Source organism: Micrasema longulum, unplaced genomic scaffold, assembly GCF_059751315.1.
Source record: "Micrasema longulum isolate JH-2025_06_02 unplaced genomic scaffold, ASM5975131v1 h1tg001179l, whole genome shotgun sequence".
Classification (NCBI taxonomy): Eukaryota; Metazoa; Arthropoda; class Insecta; order Trichoptera; family Brachycentridae; genus Micrasema; species Micrasema longulum.
Window position 1 is genome coordinate 91,667 of NW_028278366.1, and position 17,517 is coordinate 109,183.

Below are 17,517 nucleotides of genomic sequence, written 5' to 3' on the forward strand. Positions count from 1 at the left end.
ATTGTCACGAAGTTTTTATTTTTATATTTGTAAAAATAAAATAAAGTGTTTAGTAGACTCAAATCAGTGTTTGATTTCTAATTATAAGTTTATCATAATCATTAACTATGGAGTTTTATCAAGAAATGTCATCAAAAAACATCACGAATTCATTTTCACAATTCACGAATTAACATCACATTAACGACGTTCTCACAAGGTTACATCGTTTTGCAAAAACGTTAGATATGGGACAAATTGATCAAATAAAAAAATAATTCATTTGATGTTGTTATGAAAAGGGTATAAATGTCTCAGTTTTTGGTGAATAATTGTGTTAAACACACTATAATAGGCTTGTTTTTGCGTTTTTTATATCAATTTTCGGAAACAGAGTTTCATGAGTGCATGAAATAACTGATAAAATCGATTTGATCAGTGATCAGTAATTTCCTATCACTTATGAAATTAGTTTGACAGCTGTCATTCTAATAAAGCTATATTTTAAGAACTATAGGTATAGATTTTTTATTTATATCCCTACAGAGATGAGGTAGAATTTTTTCAAATTCAGGATTATGGATATTCGAGCGTTTACAGGGCTTATGACCTGACATTGGCTGGGTTAAGTGGCCACTTTAAGTAGGTACTACAACATTCCCCATTCCGCTTATTAGCGAATATCCACACAGGTAACATTTTTGATTTTTGTATATATGTTATTAAATGAGAAACCATTCACAAGCGAGTTGGAGCGCCATCTATGTATTGATATTGAAGTTAAGTATTTTAATTAGCAGATTACTTTATTTTATGTAGTTAAGACTCTTCCGAGTTAAATTAAGTACTAGTAATCGCCTATAGGTATTATTATTTTACATTGTTTCCCTGTTTTAACATTAAGTAATTATTACAGCCAACAATTATTCCTTTGATTACCTACTAACACCTTTTTCATTTGTAAACTTCTTCTGCATGGAATTAAGAACAGTCCAGAAACCGCATACGCGCATCAAACAGAACGCGACTAAACTACTCTTAAACGAGTAGTTTTACGTTTTGACCAATTAGTTTCTTTGTAGACGCCGCTCAGTACGCAACTCCCGATTTGAATTCAACTTATGCCGTGTTGTGTCGTTCTAAAGTGTAAAAATGCTGCGGGGATAAAAAAAAACTGGATGGGATCACATTTTATGTGTGAGTAGCAAATGCATTACTTGAAAATTTAATTATTTTTCCATCTGTCAGATTGTCAATGAAAACAAAATGGACATTTGTTAGCGTTGCCAGGGCAGTTAATTATTTTAAGGCTACTTTTTATTGATAAGAACATTGGTTTTAATTGATTAAGTGGAATTTTAGCTTACTTTTGGACTAACGAAAATTGGACCTCTCGAAGTTATTTGACATTCATTTTTTATGTTCAAATTTCGTTAATTTAATTACTCTTATTAATGGACAATTTATTTATTTACTCTGTTGTGTCAATCAATGTTTTCACGTGCTCAAGAAAATTTTAGAGAAATTAAAAAATTGCTTTTTTTTAAATATAATTATCTCACATTTGTGTTATGATTATATTTTTCGCGATCTGACAACATTACGCGGCGACTTCACGAATGCGCGCGGTGAAAGTGCGGCAAAGTGGGGGGATTTTTGGACGCGGTCCGATGTATTCAAATATGATTTTACGCTCCTTCTGGACTATTCTTAATTTTATGTTCTTCGGCATATAATATTTTTTTCTATCTATATGTATCTTATAACTACAATTTATTTATTTTTGTACGGTTCCATGAACCCTTTACATCATTACAATAAAGCCAATAAGATAAGATTTTTGTTATTTTTTTATTAATTGAAAAAAAAACTGTTTTCTCTGAATGTATATAAATATTTTATCTGCCATCTGTTTCAAAAAACATTTAAAAAAATTAAAAATTACACCTTCGAGGATCCGATCGATGGGCGTTTCATATAATACAATATTTTTGTCGTCCTCGTCGACTGGAAGCGTGGCCTCTTCTGTAATCCGGCTACTCGGTGGTCGGGAGACGTGGATGGTCTGAGGTCGGCGGTCCTGCAGCTGAGTTTTGCGGGCATAATGAGCTCGTAAAGAGTACAGACAACAATCAATAATTTCTAGAGTAATAATATATAGATTAGTACCATGATAATGACTAAAACAAAAAAAATGTGATGATTCAAAAAATGATGTGAGCTTTCTATTTTAAATCCATTGATATGATTATGCCGAGATCTTTTTGATGCTTTGAGTTGATGATGAATATGCTAAAAAGCAGTTTTAATTCCAGGGGAGCTGTCAAAATGTTATCTGACGCCATTTTGTGGTGCGCTGTCATAGCCATCTCTTGGTTGCTTTTCAAAATGGCGAAACAAATGGTCTATTGGAAAAGGCGAGGCGTCCCTTCACTGGCCCCTGTCCCGATCATCGGAAGTATCTTCCCGATACTGGCCTTGCAACAATCCATCGGCCAATTCATGGAAAATCTCCACAAACATTGCAAGAAGATCGACGCGGGATTCCTCGGCTTTTGGATCCTGGCCGAGCCTTGCCTCTTCGTCAGCGACCCGGAGTTGATCAAGATGATTCTTGTGAAGGATTTCGACCATTTCGACGACAGGGTTGTCAACAATCGTGCCAAAGAGGACCCCGTCGGCACCAGCTCGGTGTTCGCTCTGAAGCAGCCGCATTGGAAAAACATGAGATCCAGATTGACGCATTTGTTCTCCAGCAGCAAATTGAAATACATGTCGATTATGATGGCCAAAAATGCAAAAAATATGGTGGAATATATCGAAGAGTATAATTTAAAAACTGGAAAGTATTAAGTGAATAATTTAACATAGGAATTGGTTTAAACTCTTCCGTGTACAAGCTACTACTACTACTACCATCACGCCATTTCCCCGCAGGGGTAGGCAGAGAGAATGGACTGCCACACACGTCTATCCTGGCATACAATCCTAGCCTCTTCCACATTCATACATCTTGTCATACATGCCCTTCGGTTCTGTCTGCTTTTGACATGACCAGACTTAAGATTTTGGTTTAACTGATCATGCCACGTCTTCCTCGGTCCTCATAGTCTCACATTACTGTTCATTTTTGCCATATATACCTGTTTTACCATTCTTTCGTCGTCCATTCATTCTACGTGACCAAACCATCTCGGAGACCCTTTTTTAATCTTATCAGTTATAATTTACTCAGATTTACACTCTCGCTCGATTTCATCATTCGTAACCCAGTCATACATTGATTTCCCACACATTCGTCGAAGAGATCGCATTTCAACCGCGTTCACTCGGCTTTCATCCTTCCTCTGCCAGTTTTTACTATAGTTTATATTTACAAGCCACATTTTTAAGCTGTTGATATTTCATTTTTTGCACAAATGTGCTTATATTGAGAGTCAACCCGTTTTAATTTTATTAATCTATAAGTGTGATTTGAACTCTTGCAGGGTGCCAAGAATTCGACGCTAAAGAAGCATGCGGTCGGTACACGGCTGACAACATCGTAGGAGCGTCTCTAGGACTCGACGGACAGTGCTTCAAGGACCCCGGTAAACTGGAGAACCTGGCCGACGAAGAAACTCCCAGGTTCAGAGACATGGGGGAGAACATAATGGGAATACCAGCTCTGCGAGCAATCGAAATGAGTTCTATGTTTTTGTTTCCAGAAATCAACAACTTTTTCGGGTAAGAATTTTCTAAAGATTAACAAATTACGAAAGAGATTGCGAGCATTTTAGAGAACGAAATATGGTCAAGGCTTACATAATTAAACAAGAGGACCTGACCGACGTTGTCCTGTCCAAACATTGGCTTGTCTGCTATTAGCTGGTTCACCAAACGTTTTTTTGACATTCGAATTTTTAATAGATTTGTTGTTGCCCAAAGCAAAACAAAAAAAAAGTACAATATCACCTGCCATATATTGCACTAGCGGACCCGTCAGACGTTGTCCTGCCCGAACGTTGGCTTCCCTGCTATTAGCTTGGAAAAAGACTTTTCATTGATAAGTAGGTACTTGTTTATGGTTGAATTCTAAAACATAAAATAAATATTTTTTCAAATGTGGCATTCTTTTTGCAAACGTCAAACTCCGGTCGTCTCACCAACAAAGGGTGTACTTATTTAGGAATACGATTTTTTTAAATGTATTGAATTTAATATTATTTTAGTTTTACCAAAAATCCAATAAAAATAAAAAAATAGCTAGAAATTATAAGGAATTTAAGGAAAGAATCTGAGTGAGATCCACAAAAAACAAATGCTGTTTGTAAACATTCAAAAACAAACTTTTTTATACAGAAAAAACATCTTTCCATTTTTTTACAAATGCATTGTCCTCGAATGCAACCCTAGTAGATCGATGAATTAAACATTTACGCTCCTAACTTTTTTTTACGTGTTCGATTAAAGATTTTAATATCTACGAACACGCACAGCGCAAAGATCTATGTTTCTCTGAAAACCACACGTGAATCGGTTAATCCGTTTAGGAGTACGGTGACATCACACGTACAGAGGAATTATAAATAATTAAGACAATTTTTCTGTACGCGTGACAAATGATTTATATTCAAATATTGGATTTAAGAAGGTACCTAGGTACTTTTTTATGGTTGAATTCCAAAGCATAAAATAGTTCATTTTTAAATATAGAATTCTTTTTGCAAATGTCAAACTCTGCTCTTCTAGCTTAAGGGGTGCACTTCATGCAGGAATGCGATTTTAGAAAATGTATTAAATGTCAGTTAATATTATTATTACAGAAAATCCACAAAAAATATATAAATGTAAAGAAATTATAAGGAATTCAAGGAAGTAACCTGATTGGGATACATAAAAAGCTAATCAACAATATTTTGAGTTTGTCCAAATTTTTGTAGTCAATTTAAAAACAAATATATAAAAAACTGAAATAATATATAAACATAAGTACTAAGTGTTTAAAAAAAAGTATATTGTTAAGCTAGAATTAAGAAAAGTCCAGAAACCGCATACCCGCATCAAACAAAAGGTGACCAAACTGACTCGTTAGTTTCTTTGTATTCGCCGCTCTGTACGGAACTCCTGATTTATATTCAACTATGCCGTGTTGTGTCATTTTAAAGTGTAAAAATGCTGCTGAGATCAAACAGAAGCAGGATGGGATCACATTTTATGTGTAAGTAGCAAATGCATTGCTCAAAAAAAATATTACTTTTCCCCCTGTCAGATTGTCTAAGAAAACAAAATGGACATTTTGTTAGTGTTGTCAGGGTAGTCAAATTGTTTACGCTTCTTTGCTCATCTAACGAGAGAACTAACGAAAATTGGACCTCTCGGATTAAATAACGCCGTGGTGGACATTTGACCGATATTATCTTTTAAACATCAAATATTATTTAACATGACATAAAAATAAGCGTTTTTTATATAAAATTAGTTTAATTTTTTTGATTCAAAGTTCATAATTAAAATTACCCTTTTTAAATAACCTTTACTTATCTACTCTGTTGTGTCAATCGGTGTTTCCGCGTGTACAATAAAACTTTGAAGAAATCAACAAATTGTTTTTTTTTATTATCTTCCATTTGTGTTATGATTATAGTTTTCGCGATCTGGCAACATTACGTGGCGACTTCGCGCATGCGCGTGGTGAAAGTGGGGGGATTTTTTGACACAGTCCGATGTATTCAAAAATGATTCCACGCTCCTTCTGGACTATTCTTAATTTGTAATTCTCTGTATATAAAGTCTTATTTGTATGTTCTCACACGTAAAAAAATATATATTGTTAAGTGTCGTCGGCATGGTTAACCCTAGTGAGAACACATTATCTTTATTATTGATTATTGTTTAATATGAAAAAAATGAATAATGTTTCAGTTTTAAATTCTTCGGAGAGCCGGCCACGAATTTCCTGCGAAGCATATTTTGGGGAGCAGCGAATTTGAGAAAGAAGATTTATAAATCGAAAATAAGCGCTGACGTCACCGACAAGCCGAAAGATCTGCTTGACTTACTTTTGCAATTCGAAGAAGATAAAATAGAAGTTGATGGATTAAGTTAGTATAAAAATATCTTATACGTCAATTTATCAATCAATAAATTGAAGACCTTGGTTTAAAAACCTAAAATGTCACAGACCATTTTTTTTTCAGGAGAGCGTTTAAACTTAACACTTTGAGTACCGGCCGAATACACATAGAATTTACCCTGTGCCCGGCCCGTTTTTGTGGATGATAATACCTAAGTTTTTGACTGAAGTCATGAATGGAATTTCTGTACCATCTATTTTGAAAAGAGGAAGTGTGGAAAAATTCACTTTTGAATACATTTGTTTACTACCAACAAGTCCAATTTGGGTTTTTGTTGGATTTATGAGGAGTCCATGTTTTTTGTCCATGAAGAGATTTGCTCGAGTGCAAGTGACATTACTCTATGTGTTTCAACAATGTCGACGGGCTCGAAATGAATATACAATTGCAAATCATCGGCATATAAATGGTACGAACAGGGGAGGTTTTTTGTTATTGGATTGATAAAAAGAGAAAATAAAAGTGGAGAAAGTACCCCCCCTTGTGGCACACCGGCGGTAAGATCAATCCAATCTGAAAAGACATCCGCCATTTTGACGCATTGACGACGGCCACGTAAATACGTTGAAAACCAATTTATCGCGGATGAAGATAGATTTAAGGACTTAAGTCTAGCGAGAAGCAGGTCAAAATCACCAGTTGAAAACACTACTAAAATCAAGTAGGACCAAAAGCGTTAGACGTTTATCATTCATTGCTTGTCTAATGTCGTCAGTTATTTTAACTAAGACAGTAGTAGTGCTGTGTCCAGCCCGAAAACCAGATTGCAGAGGATCAAGTTGATTATGGAGTGTCAGATAACAGTTATTTTGTTTGTAAGCTATTCGTTCAATAACTTTGTAAAAGATAGGCAAAATGGAGATGGGTCTATAATCTTTTTATACATATTAGGTACTGGTGAATAGCAATGAGGCTCATCCTCAGTTGCCTCATATGCTCCTTTGTCTCTGATCAAACTTTGATAGACTACATCATATTCTGTGGTAGTATTCTGGATCGTCTCTACTCCCTTGATAGCATGCGCGGTCCGTTTATAGAATTCATGGAACCATTACCTCTACATTTTGGCAAATAATGTTTATAAAATAGCATATTTAATCAATTAGTTATCAGTCATAATACCTAACTTTAAGATTACTATAAACAAAGAATGTAATAATAATTTGATTAATAATCGCGATAAATTGTGAAGGAATTTTACTATTGTCCTAAAAAAAATTGTTAAAAAGCAACGTAGCCTCCAACACATCCATTTACCAGCGCTGTTAAGCGCAAGCGCGTACTGATCGGCAAGTACTTGCTACTCGCTGACTGGGTATCGATTTAAAGAACAATCGCGATGGAAACAAATTCGAAATTCCGTTCCAGCGCCGTACTAAAGTGCTAAACAATAGTAAACCTAGTATTTTATTTTGGATACCTTACTTAATTTTATTATGATCTCCTCAGAAATCGAATCCGGAACCCTCCGTGTGTCAGGCAAGCGTCTTAGCCATTAATCCACGGAGAGCGCCGTTTGATTCCGAAAAAATCGAAGAAATCCATTTACATGTTTAGCAAAATTTCGTAGTTGAAAAATTGAAGGAAATGTTATCATCCCCTATCCCTTCTTCACCATCCACCCAAGGTCCTTGGATCTACCTAAATCTACCGATTTTCTTATTCTGTATATACCGAATTTTGCGTAATGAAGATTGGCAACCCTGTATGGACAATTACTGTTTTCAAACTAATTGATGTGGACAGTTGCTGTTTTCAAATAAATTGATGTAGACAGTTGCTGTATTCGAACAAATTAATGTGGACAGTTGCTGTTTTCGAACAAATTGATGTAGACAGTTGCTGTATTCGAACAAATTAATGTGGACATTTGCTGTTTTCGAACAAATTGATGTGGACAGTTGCTGTTTTCGAACAAATTGATGTGGACAGTTGCTGTTTTCAAACAAATTGATGTAGACAGTTGCTGTATTCGAACAAATTAGTGTGGACAGTTGCTGTTTTCGAACAATCTTATGTGGACAGTTGCTGTTTTCAAACAAATTGATGTGGACAGTTGCTGTTTTCAAACAAATTAATGTGGACAGTTGCTGTTTTCGAACAAATTGATGTGGACAGTTGCCTTTTCACCAAAACAGCGTATTTTTAACAGATTTATTTTAGAATTTTTTGGAAATAACGATTGTATGGACGCATAGAAAGAGAATAATAAAATCCAAAATCCTTTCGGAAAATTTTGAACATTTGATCTTTTTAGAACTAGGTCTTCAATATTTTTCCCATGTCCACGCTGATGAGCTTACCTAGTATACCACTGCAATGCCCTATACATCATTAAATGCGGATAGGGGTTTGAAGATGATAAATAACTTATTAAAGCGAGAAAGAAATTTTATCATTTTTATTTCAAAAGAGTCAATTATTTTTTAGAATACGCTGGTGACACGTTAGTAGCACAGTTCGCAGTACTCTTTGCGGCCGGATTTGAAACGAGCAGTTCATCTATGTCCCTTCTACTGAGCACCCTCACAAGTCACCCAAAAATTCAGGTGAGTAACGTACAAAGCTGGTTTTAGCATATTCTGCGCAGCATCACGTCTGATCATTATAAAAGTCCGTCCGAGAATGAAGACACGGAGGCCATAGTAAATTGGGCAAGTGTTCATGCTAAAAAATAAATAATAAAAAAACTAAACAGATAAAGCACCGTTTCAACGCTATGGATATCAAATCAGATGGTGAATGATAATTATATTTATTTATTTATGCACATGTGTAAAAAAATTTGTTCACTTTGCCCAGTTGTATGAAACAGTATGATTAGTTATGATTTTCTTGTTATATTACTTTAAAATATTTTATTGTTTAATATGTTTTTTACATTTATTCTTGAATTGTTTAAACTTTCGACTGAATATGTTGTAAATTTTTAGGTTAATTTTTTTTTTATCTTGGGTAAAAGGAAATTTATGTTTTAGAAAAAAAAATACCAAGCCAAATATGTTAGTATTATAAGTTTTTGTAAAAGGCAGATTTGCCGTTTACGTTAATAAAATAGAATAAATAAAACAAATAAAAATATCCGAAGAGCAGCTTTTGTAGATTTTGGTTAGTCGCACGTATGGCTAACAGGCTATTTGCCCATTCCTGGATGATGGTTGATCCCCATGTATAGTTACCGAGGGGAGGGATGATCGAACGATTTTGTATTCATTTTGGTCTGTATTCTTTCGTTTTATAATGGGTATGCAAAATTCTCTCTCAATTTTATTTTTCACACAATTATTAGGCAAAAAGGAAAGTTATTTAAGGATAGGAAATAGTCTCTAGAATGTATGATGCATGCCTGGAGAGCGAATTGGCGATGAACGAAAGTAAGTCAAAAGTGATGGTATTTAAAAGGGGAAGTGAGGTTACTGACTGCATAATAAATGTAAACAACGAATGTCTCGAGCAAGTAGAAGAATTTGTGTATCAGGGAAACATGTTTTCAAGAGATGGAAGAGTAGAAAAAGATGTTGAAAGAAGAGTGATTGCGGGCAACAAAATGAACAGAGCACTAAGCACAGTAATTTCTAATAAAAATATGTCAATCGAAGCTAAACTGGCAGTGCACAACGGAGTTTCAGTCCCACTTATGTATGGAAGTAAAACATGGAACTGGCAGAGAAAGGATGAAAGCCGAGTGAACGTGGTTGAAATGCGATCTCTTAGACGAATGTGTGGGAAATCAATGTATGACAGGGTTACGAATGATGAAATCAGGCGAGAGTGTAAATCTGAGTAAATTATAACTGATAAGATTAAGAAAGGGTCTCCGAGATGGTTTGGTCACGTAGAACGAATGGACGACGAAAGAATGGTAAAACAAGTATATATGGCGAAAATGAACGGCAACGTGAGACGAGGACGACCGAGGAAGACGCGGCATGATCAGATAAACCAAAATCTTAAGTCTGGTCATGTCAAAAGCAGACAGAGCCGAAGGGCACGTATGACAAGATGTATGAATGTGGAAGAGGCTTGAATTGTATGCCAGGATGGACGTGTGTGGCGGTCCATTCTACCTTGAAATGGCGTCCATCCTACGTTGAAATGGCGTGATGGTAGTAGTAGTAGTAGTAGATTTAAGGATGATGTATTAATTATTTATGAGTTTCCTTTTTGGTCGTGCGGTCTTAGGCGCACACTATTTTTTATTTATTTATTTACAGGATAGACTGAGAAAAGAAATTAAAGATGTCTTAAGCAAACACAAGGAAGTGACGTACGATGCCATAGGAGAAATGACTTACTTGGGAATGGTTTACAATGGTAGATAATTTTACTTTTTCATCAACATTTTGACTCTGTCCTAATATTTATTTTTTATTTATTCATTCAAAATTACAAAATTAAATATTTATGAACTTAACAATATTTTGAGTTTGTCCAAATTTATGTAGACAAGGACTGGATTCAACTCCCTGGGGAGCTGTTTTTATTAACATATTACAACAGAGATGAAGAACATTTAAGAGAACATCAACAGATGAAAGAATTGAAGGAATATAGATGTTCAAATATAGGCAGAATGGTGAATGTTACACAGTGTGTAAAGTATTTTTCAGCTGATTTAAAGTAAAATAGGAATGTTGATTTCAAAAATGCAGGTAGTTTTAGTGATAATAATATTTGGCCGATTTGTATAGCGCCATTTTTGTGAAATACACCTAAAGGGCGCTGCACAATTGTATATTTAAAATAAAGCTCGATTAAAATAACAGCTGTCAAATTAATGTCATTAGTGATAGGAAATTACTGATCACTTATTTATTGTACAGAGCCCTTGAGGTGATTTTCACGAAAATGGCGGTATATAAATTATCCAAACATTATTATTATCACTAATCAAACCAATTTCATCAGTTTTTTCATGCAATCATGAATTTCTGTTTCCGAAAATTGATATAAAAACGCAAAAACAAGCCTATTATAGTGTGTTTAAGACAATTCACCAAAAATAAGAAAGAATTGAAGGAATATGTATGTTCAAATAATGGCAGAATGGTGAATGTTACACAGTGTGTAAAGCGGCCACTTAAACCAGCCATTGACAGGTCATAAGCCCTGTAGATGCCTGGACTTCTATATTACCTTCTCTTAAATGTTCTTCATCTCTGTTGTAATATGTTAATTTATGAACTTATTAAGGCTTTTTGGGCTATGCCCGTGCCAAGCCACAATAAATAACAATAAAAATACATAGTAAAATTAATTAGATCAAATTATAATGACAAAGAATAACAATCTAGAAAAAAAGGTAAATGTAATGAATAATCAAATTCCAAAGAAAAAAATGCAAAAAATATAATCAGAAATAATTTTTAAAATATAAATTATACAAATTAAGAATCACACATAATCAAATATACAAAATAGTGGTATCATCAAAATCAACAAAATAATAGTAAAATATAGTAGTATTAAAAAAAACAAATAAGAGTCATTTAAATCAACAAAAAATAATATATATATAAAAGCATAATTGAAATGATAATTGAGATATTTTTTTTGGAAACTCACTCAATACTATAGTAAGAAATATAAAAAATAGCAGCAATAAATCATATGCCAAATAATAGTACGTACTAAATTAAATTATATAAAAATACATAATGAAAAAAACATAAAAATTATATAATTTAAAAAAAAAAAATAATTTTATAAAAATATAATTTATTTATTTTTTTAATATTTTTTTTTTTTATATTTTATTATTTTTTTTATATAAAAGCAAATAAAAGTAAAACGTATGGAAGGAAAGCAGATTTGTAAATTTTTGCTGATCTCGAACTTTAAAAAAATTGACAACCTCGTCCCTATATTGCTACACAAGGCTGGATTTCACCCGCATCAATAAAGGCTTCAGCTCTTTTACTTCACAAAAATCAACAGATGGAAGAGTTGAGGAAATAGAGAGATATAACATCAACATTGGCTTGGTTTGACTTATTTAAACATCAGTGCCTCAATTATAAACGCTATCTGAAGATGAATCTGTATACATCGAGACGGTATACTCAACTTCTGTACTATCTGTATCTTACCTCGGTATGTTCTACATATTTGTCATATCGACATCGTATGATCGAAACAAGCCAATGGAATGACCGCAAACAATTGGTCCGCGTTCCTTGCGTCATTAACATTTAAAATAGTTCTCATTTATATTTGAAATAGGCTTCTGTAATAAAAAGTGCTCACTTTAAAGCGATTATAAACTCCAATAATTCCCAATTCAAGCAAAAAATGCTCGCTTGAACATGAATTTCGTATGACTTTTGGAAATCAACGAGACGGTACGCTTGACGATCGTCTGTATGTAGCTACTGATCGACTAAAAACTAAAAAGCCGGCTCCTTTAACGTCTTGATACATATACTCGTAAAGATAGTAAAACAGATGGGAAAAATATAGTAACTAAATTATTTTTTTTAGAGTGGTAACTTTCTGACGCATATAAACTGTGTCTGACGCCTAGATACTCTTATTTGTTAATAGGAGAGAACCTAGCGACATTATTTCCACATCTAGGCGTTCGTTTTATGAAAGTGACAGTTATGTCGGAATTTAATTTGACTCAAAACTTACTTATTTTACTCTTATATTTTTAATAGGCTTTTAAGAAAAAAGGTGCCAACCTCAAAACTATTAAAAATTTAATAAATCATAATTATAGGGAACATTTCTCGGTGGAACAAAATTTTTGACAATTTTTATGCGTAGATAAACATATCGAGGGGTTCTAGACCCGTCGGTATAAACCGATGTACTTACATCAAAACTTAATGGTGGGGGTATCGGTATTATACCTTTGTAGTCGGTCGGGAGACTTTTATCTTCAACTATGACGTCATACTGAAGCTATGTCATTTAAGAGCGTAGATATGTGTACCGTGTGTACGCTTCCCCTTGTTCCCATTCGATGTACTTCCCAAAACTAGAAGGTGGGGGGTCGGTAGTGTATGTTTATAATCGCTAGAGGGAATTTATCTTCAATAAGTATAGATGTAAATATTGTGTTGTAAATATATATTAGACTATGTTAATCATAGAACTAAATAAAATAAATAATAATTATACCGTCAAGGTGAAGGTATGACGTCTTTTTCTTCCCATCATAATCGAGGCCCTGGGATCCAAATAGCTCACTAGAAAAACTAAGACCATTATTTACAAAACTCTCCTCAGACCGGTCATTGCATATGGTGCCAAATGCTGGGTTATGACCAAGAGATGAAAACATAATAAAAAATTAAATGTATTTTATTTCAGAAATTCTTCGCATGTATCCAACACTGCCCTTTTTGGACCGAATATGCACCAAGTCTTACAAAATCCCGGGAACTAAGTGCACCATAGAAAAGGGAACGAAGATTTACATTTCGCTTTCTGGAATCCAAAACGACTCCAGATATTGGGAGAGTCCAGACATTTTCAATCCGGAGAGGTTCTCCAAAGAAAACACGCAGAAAATTGTACCATACACATATTTTCCATTCGGAGAAGGTCCGAAAATTTGTATTGGTGAGTTTGATTTTGGTCATAACTAGCTGTTTATTTTATTTTATAATGTACTCATTTTTCCCGAGGCTTCGCTCGCACGATACGAAAGAGAAAATAGTTGGACAAACAGGGCGCACAGCAAAGAAGAGAATTGACGAACACAAAAGAGCGTGTAAACTTGGACATCCAGACAAATCCGCAATAGCGGAACACTTTATAGACACAGGACATTTTTTCGCCTTTGAACCAAAAATTCTACATAAACCTAGTAATTATAGTGCACGAATAATAAAAGAGGCAATTGCAATACACAGACATCCAAATAATATAAACAAAGACGACGGGTTTAAATTAAATTCAACATGGTTCCCAGCACTACATATGACAAAAACGAATAGAAATGTGCCTACTGCCGGCTGCGACACAGTACAAATTACTAGTACATAAACATAATTATTATTTCCTACAAAACTAGAAATGTGCCTACTGCTGACTGTGACACGGTACAAATTACTAGTACATAAACACATACATTTCTTTATGAAACACACAGTTTTCCCTGAAGATGGCTCCTGCAATGGTAGCCGAAACGTCGGATCAAATCCAACATACACGGTATCACCCAAAAAAAGATACATAATATTGATAACAGTGACCGTGAAAACCTTCGCACCTATTTGAGAAATTAGTTATTTAACCATAGAACAAAGTGGTACATAATAGAGAGATATATTACGTTTTTAAAGTAATAAAAGTCCATGAAATATTGTCCGGTAAAAAAATCAAAATTTTTGCTAATTATTAGTAGAATAAAAAATATTTTTTATTAGTATGGTATCAGACTCCCCCTCCCGCCTCCTCGTTTCTCCCCTGCAGAAGTAAGCAACCATTTTTTTGTTTTTATATATTTTTTTGGTAAATTTTATTCGTTCTAAAAAAATATTTTAATGTGCCAATATGCCTTCTTGCTCATACTGATCATCGTGGTTTCGGATGTGACAGGGTTTAAAGAACACCCTGTATTAACCGAGGCATATTTTTTTAAGGAGTTTTATATTTTAAAAAAAACGAAAAACATAAATATTATCAATTATTGTTTTTCTTTTAATGTTGTATACAGGGTGTTCTTAAAACCCTGTCACATCCGAAACCACGATGATCAGTATGAGCAAGAAGACATATTGGCACATTGAAATATTTTTTTAGAACGATTAAAATCTTATAAAATAAAATATTTAAAAAAAACAAATGGTTGCTTACTTCTGCAGGGGTGAAACGAGGCGGGGGGAGGGGGGAGTCTGATACACCGTTAACCGCGCGATCGCGCCCCCCTCGCTTCCCCCCTGCAGAGGTAAGCAACCATTTGTTTTTTTTATATATCTAAAAAAAAAAGTTCTTCGTTCTAGATATTTTTAAAAATATGCTAATATGTCTTCTTGCCCATACTGATCATCGTGGTTTCGGATGTGACAGGGTTTTAAGAAAAACCTGTATTAACCGAGGCATATTTTTTGTTTAAATTTTTATCAAAATCATTAACTAAAGAGTTTTATATTTTTCAAAAAAACGAAAAATATAAATTATATCAATTATTGTTTTTCTTTTAATGTTGTATTTATTTTTTATGTATTGCTGTTGTTTTTCTTAAGGGGGTTCTCTGGTTTTATGGGTTCAAAAAATCGTTTTTTTTTTGCATATTTTTTTCTTTAATATGTCTTAAATATGTTATATCAAACTATGGCCTAAATTCTCCAATGACCCGCCTTTGTCGTATTGTTAACTCAAGACAGGATCTGGACTTTTTTGGTTTAAGTTTACAACGATTTAAACGAGCACTAAATAAGTAGTCCAGATCTTGTCTCGATGTCCCTTATGTTTGTCAATGCTTCTTTCTTTTTTCTTTAAATGTTTTAAACTACTCTTTTATTGTAATATTTAAACCTTATAAATTGTAAACATGGACAATGTCCGTTAATAAATAAATAAATAAATATGTTGGTAAATTGAATTTTAAAAATTCGAAGCCATTATAAAGACATAGCAGTTAGAAGAGGCGGGAATTCGGAGCGCTGCTGGTAGAAGTTGTAACTGTACTTAAAACTTCAAACGTATTTTTCTCAATACTACGTTTTTCAAAGTTTCCTTCATCATATCTTGAGAACGGCTTAGCCGATTCACTTCAAATCTATAGAGTCGACTCAACATATATAGACGCACGAAATGATCTTTTATAACCTCAAAATTCAAAACATTTATAATTTTTTTTTTAACAAAAAGTTGACAAAAAATACATGAAATTCGAAATTTTTTGTTCCGAAGTCTGTAAAAAATCCAATTTTCAAAATTTACTTTGCACAATAGTTCATTCTATGAATATAAGCTTACAGATTAAAATACCACAATTTTTTTTAGTTTCAATATGCCAATCAGCTGATTTTGTGGAGGGAGTGAACGTCAATTTTTTGAGAAAGGTGTCTTCAGAGCACTATAACTTTTATTTTAATGAATATTTTTGGCTAAAAATTTATACGTATACTTTTGAAACACTAATAAATAAATGATTAAAATACAAAGTTCTATCTCTTCATCAGTTCTCACAAAAAATGCTTAAAAATCCGACCGTCAAACCAGAAAACCCCTTAACATTTTTTTTATTTTTTATTAAATAGGTACAAACAAATCTAATAAATATCAATCCACTATACTTTGACCGTGCCGTTTAGATTAAGATGATATGTGTGAAATGGGCCATTCTCCGTCGGATATTACGCGGCTGGTTTGTTTATTTAGAGATTCTTGTAATAATGAACAGACTTTAGTTAACTTTAGCGACGATTTAAATGAGATTTACATTTATTTGCGATAATCGGAGATTGTAAAATTATTTCTTTAACTTAAATGCATAGAATTAAGAATAATCCAGAAACCGCATACGCGCATCAAACTGAAGGCGACTAAACTACTCTTAAAAGAGTAATTTTACGTTTTGACCCATTAGTTTCTTTGTACACGTCGCGTCGCTTAGTATGCAACTCCCGATTTGAATTTGAAGTGTAAAAAACTGCTGGGATCTTTAAGAAACAGGATGAGATCACATTTCATGCGTAATTAGCAAATGCATGTGTAAGTAGCAAATTACTTCAAAATTGAATTATTTTTTTATCTGTCAGATTGTCAAAGAAAACAAAATGGACATTTCGTTAGTGTTGCCAAGGTGGTAATTTTTTTTACCCTACTTTGCTCTTCAATGAGAGAACTCATGAAAATTGGATTAAACAACTCTGTGGTGGACGTTTGACCGACATTATCTTCAAAACATCAAATATTATATGACATGATATACAAATATCCGTTTCATGTCAAATGAAAGTTCATTAATTCAATTACTTTTATTAAATGACCCTTTACATAAGTAAAGATAACTACTCTGTTGTGTCAATCAATGTTTCCGCGTGCACAATAAAATGTTAGAGAAATTAACAAATTGCTTTTTTTAACATTACATTTGTGTTATGATTATATTTGTCCCATCTGGCAACATAACGCGGCGACTTCACGAATGCGCGCGGCGAAAGCGGGGCAAAGTGGGAGAATTTTAGGACACAGTTTGATGTATTCAAGTATGATTCTACGCTCATTTTGGACTGTTCTTAATTCTATGCTTAAATGCAATTGACTGAGACATATAACATATAAGCTAATCAAATACCCCCCCCCCCTTAGTGTTGTAATCTTATTTATTTATTTGTTGTTTTACAGTCTGTGTGTTACTTTTTTTACATCAAAAGTAATGTTCCCTTCACTGGGGCGTCCAGTACACATTTGACGGAATGCACTAAAATAGCACAAGGGTTGATCATGAATATGTTTTCAG

At 33.7% G+C, this 17,517-nt stretch overlaps 1 protein-coding gene across 1 annotated transcript in view; it reads left to right on the forward strand.

Annotated features, from left to right (window-relative positions):
- The window catches only part of LOC148276611 (uncharacterized), a 51,307-nt gene that overhangs the window by 33,605 nt on the left and 185 nt on the right, over positions 1-17,517 (forward strand). The window contains exons 8-13 of the mRNA XM_088234028.1: positions 2,257-2,820; positions 3,467-3,705; positions 5,884-6,062; positions 8,526-8,644; positions 10,310-10,409; positions 13,413-13,664. Coding sequence (XP_088090154.1) covers positions 2,257-2,820; positions 3,467-3,705; positions 5,884-6,062; positions 8,526-8,644; positions 10,310-10,409; positions 13,413-13,664 — 1,453 coding nt within the window. The remainder of the gene's footprint in view (positions 1-2,256; positions 2,821-3,466; positions 3,706-5,883; positions 6,063-8,525; positions 8,645-10,309; positions 10,410-13,412; positions 13,665-17,517) is intronic.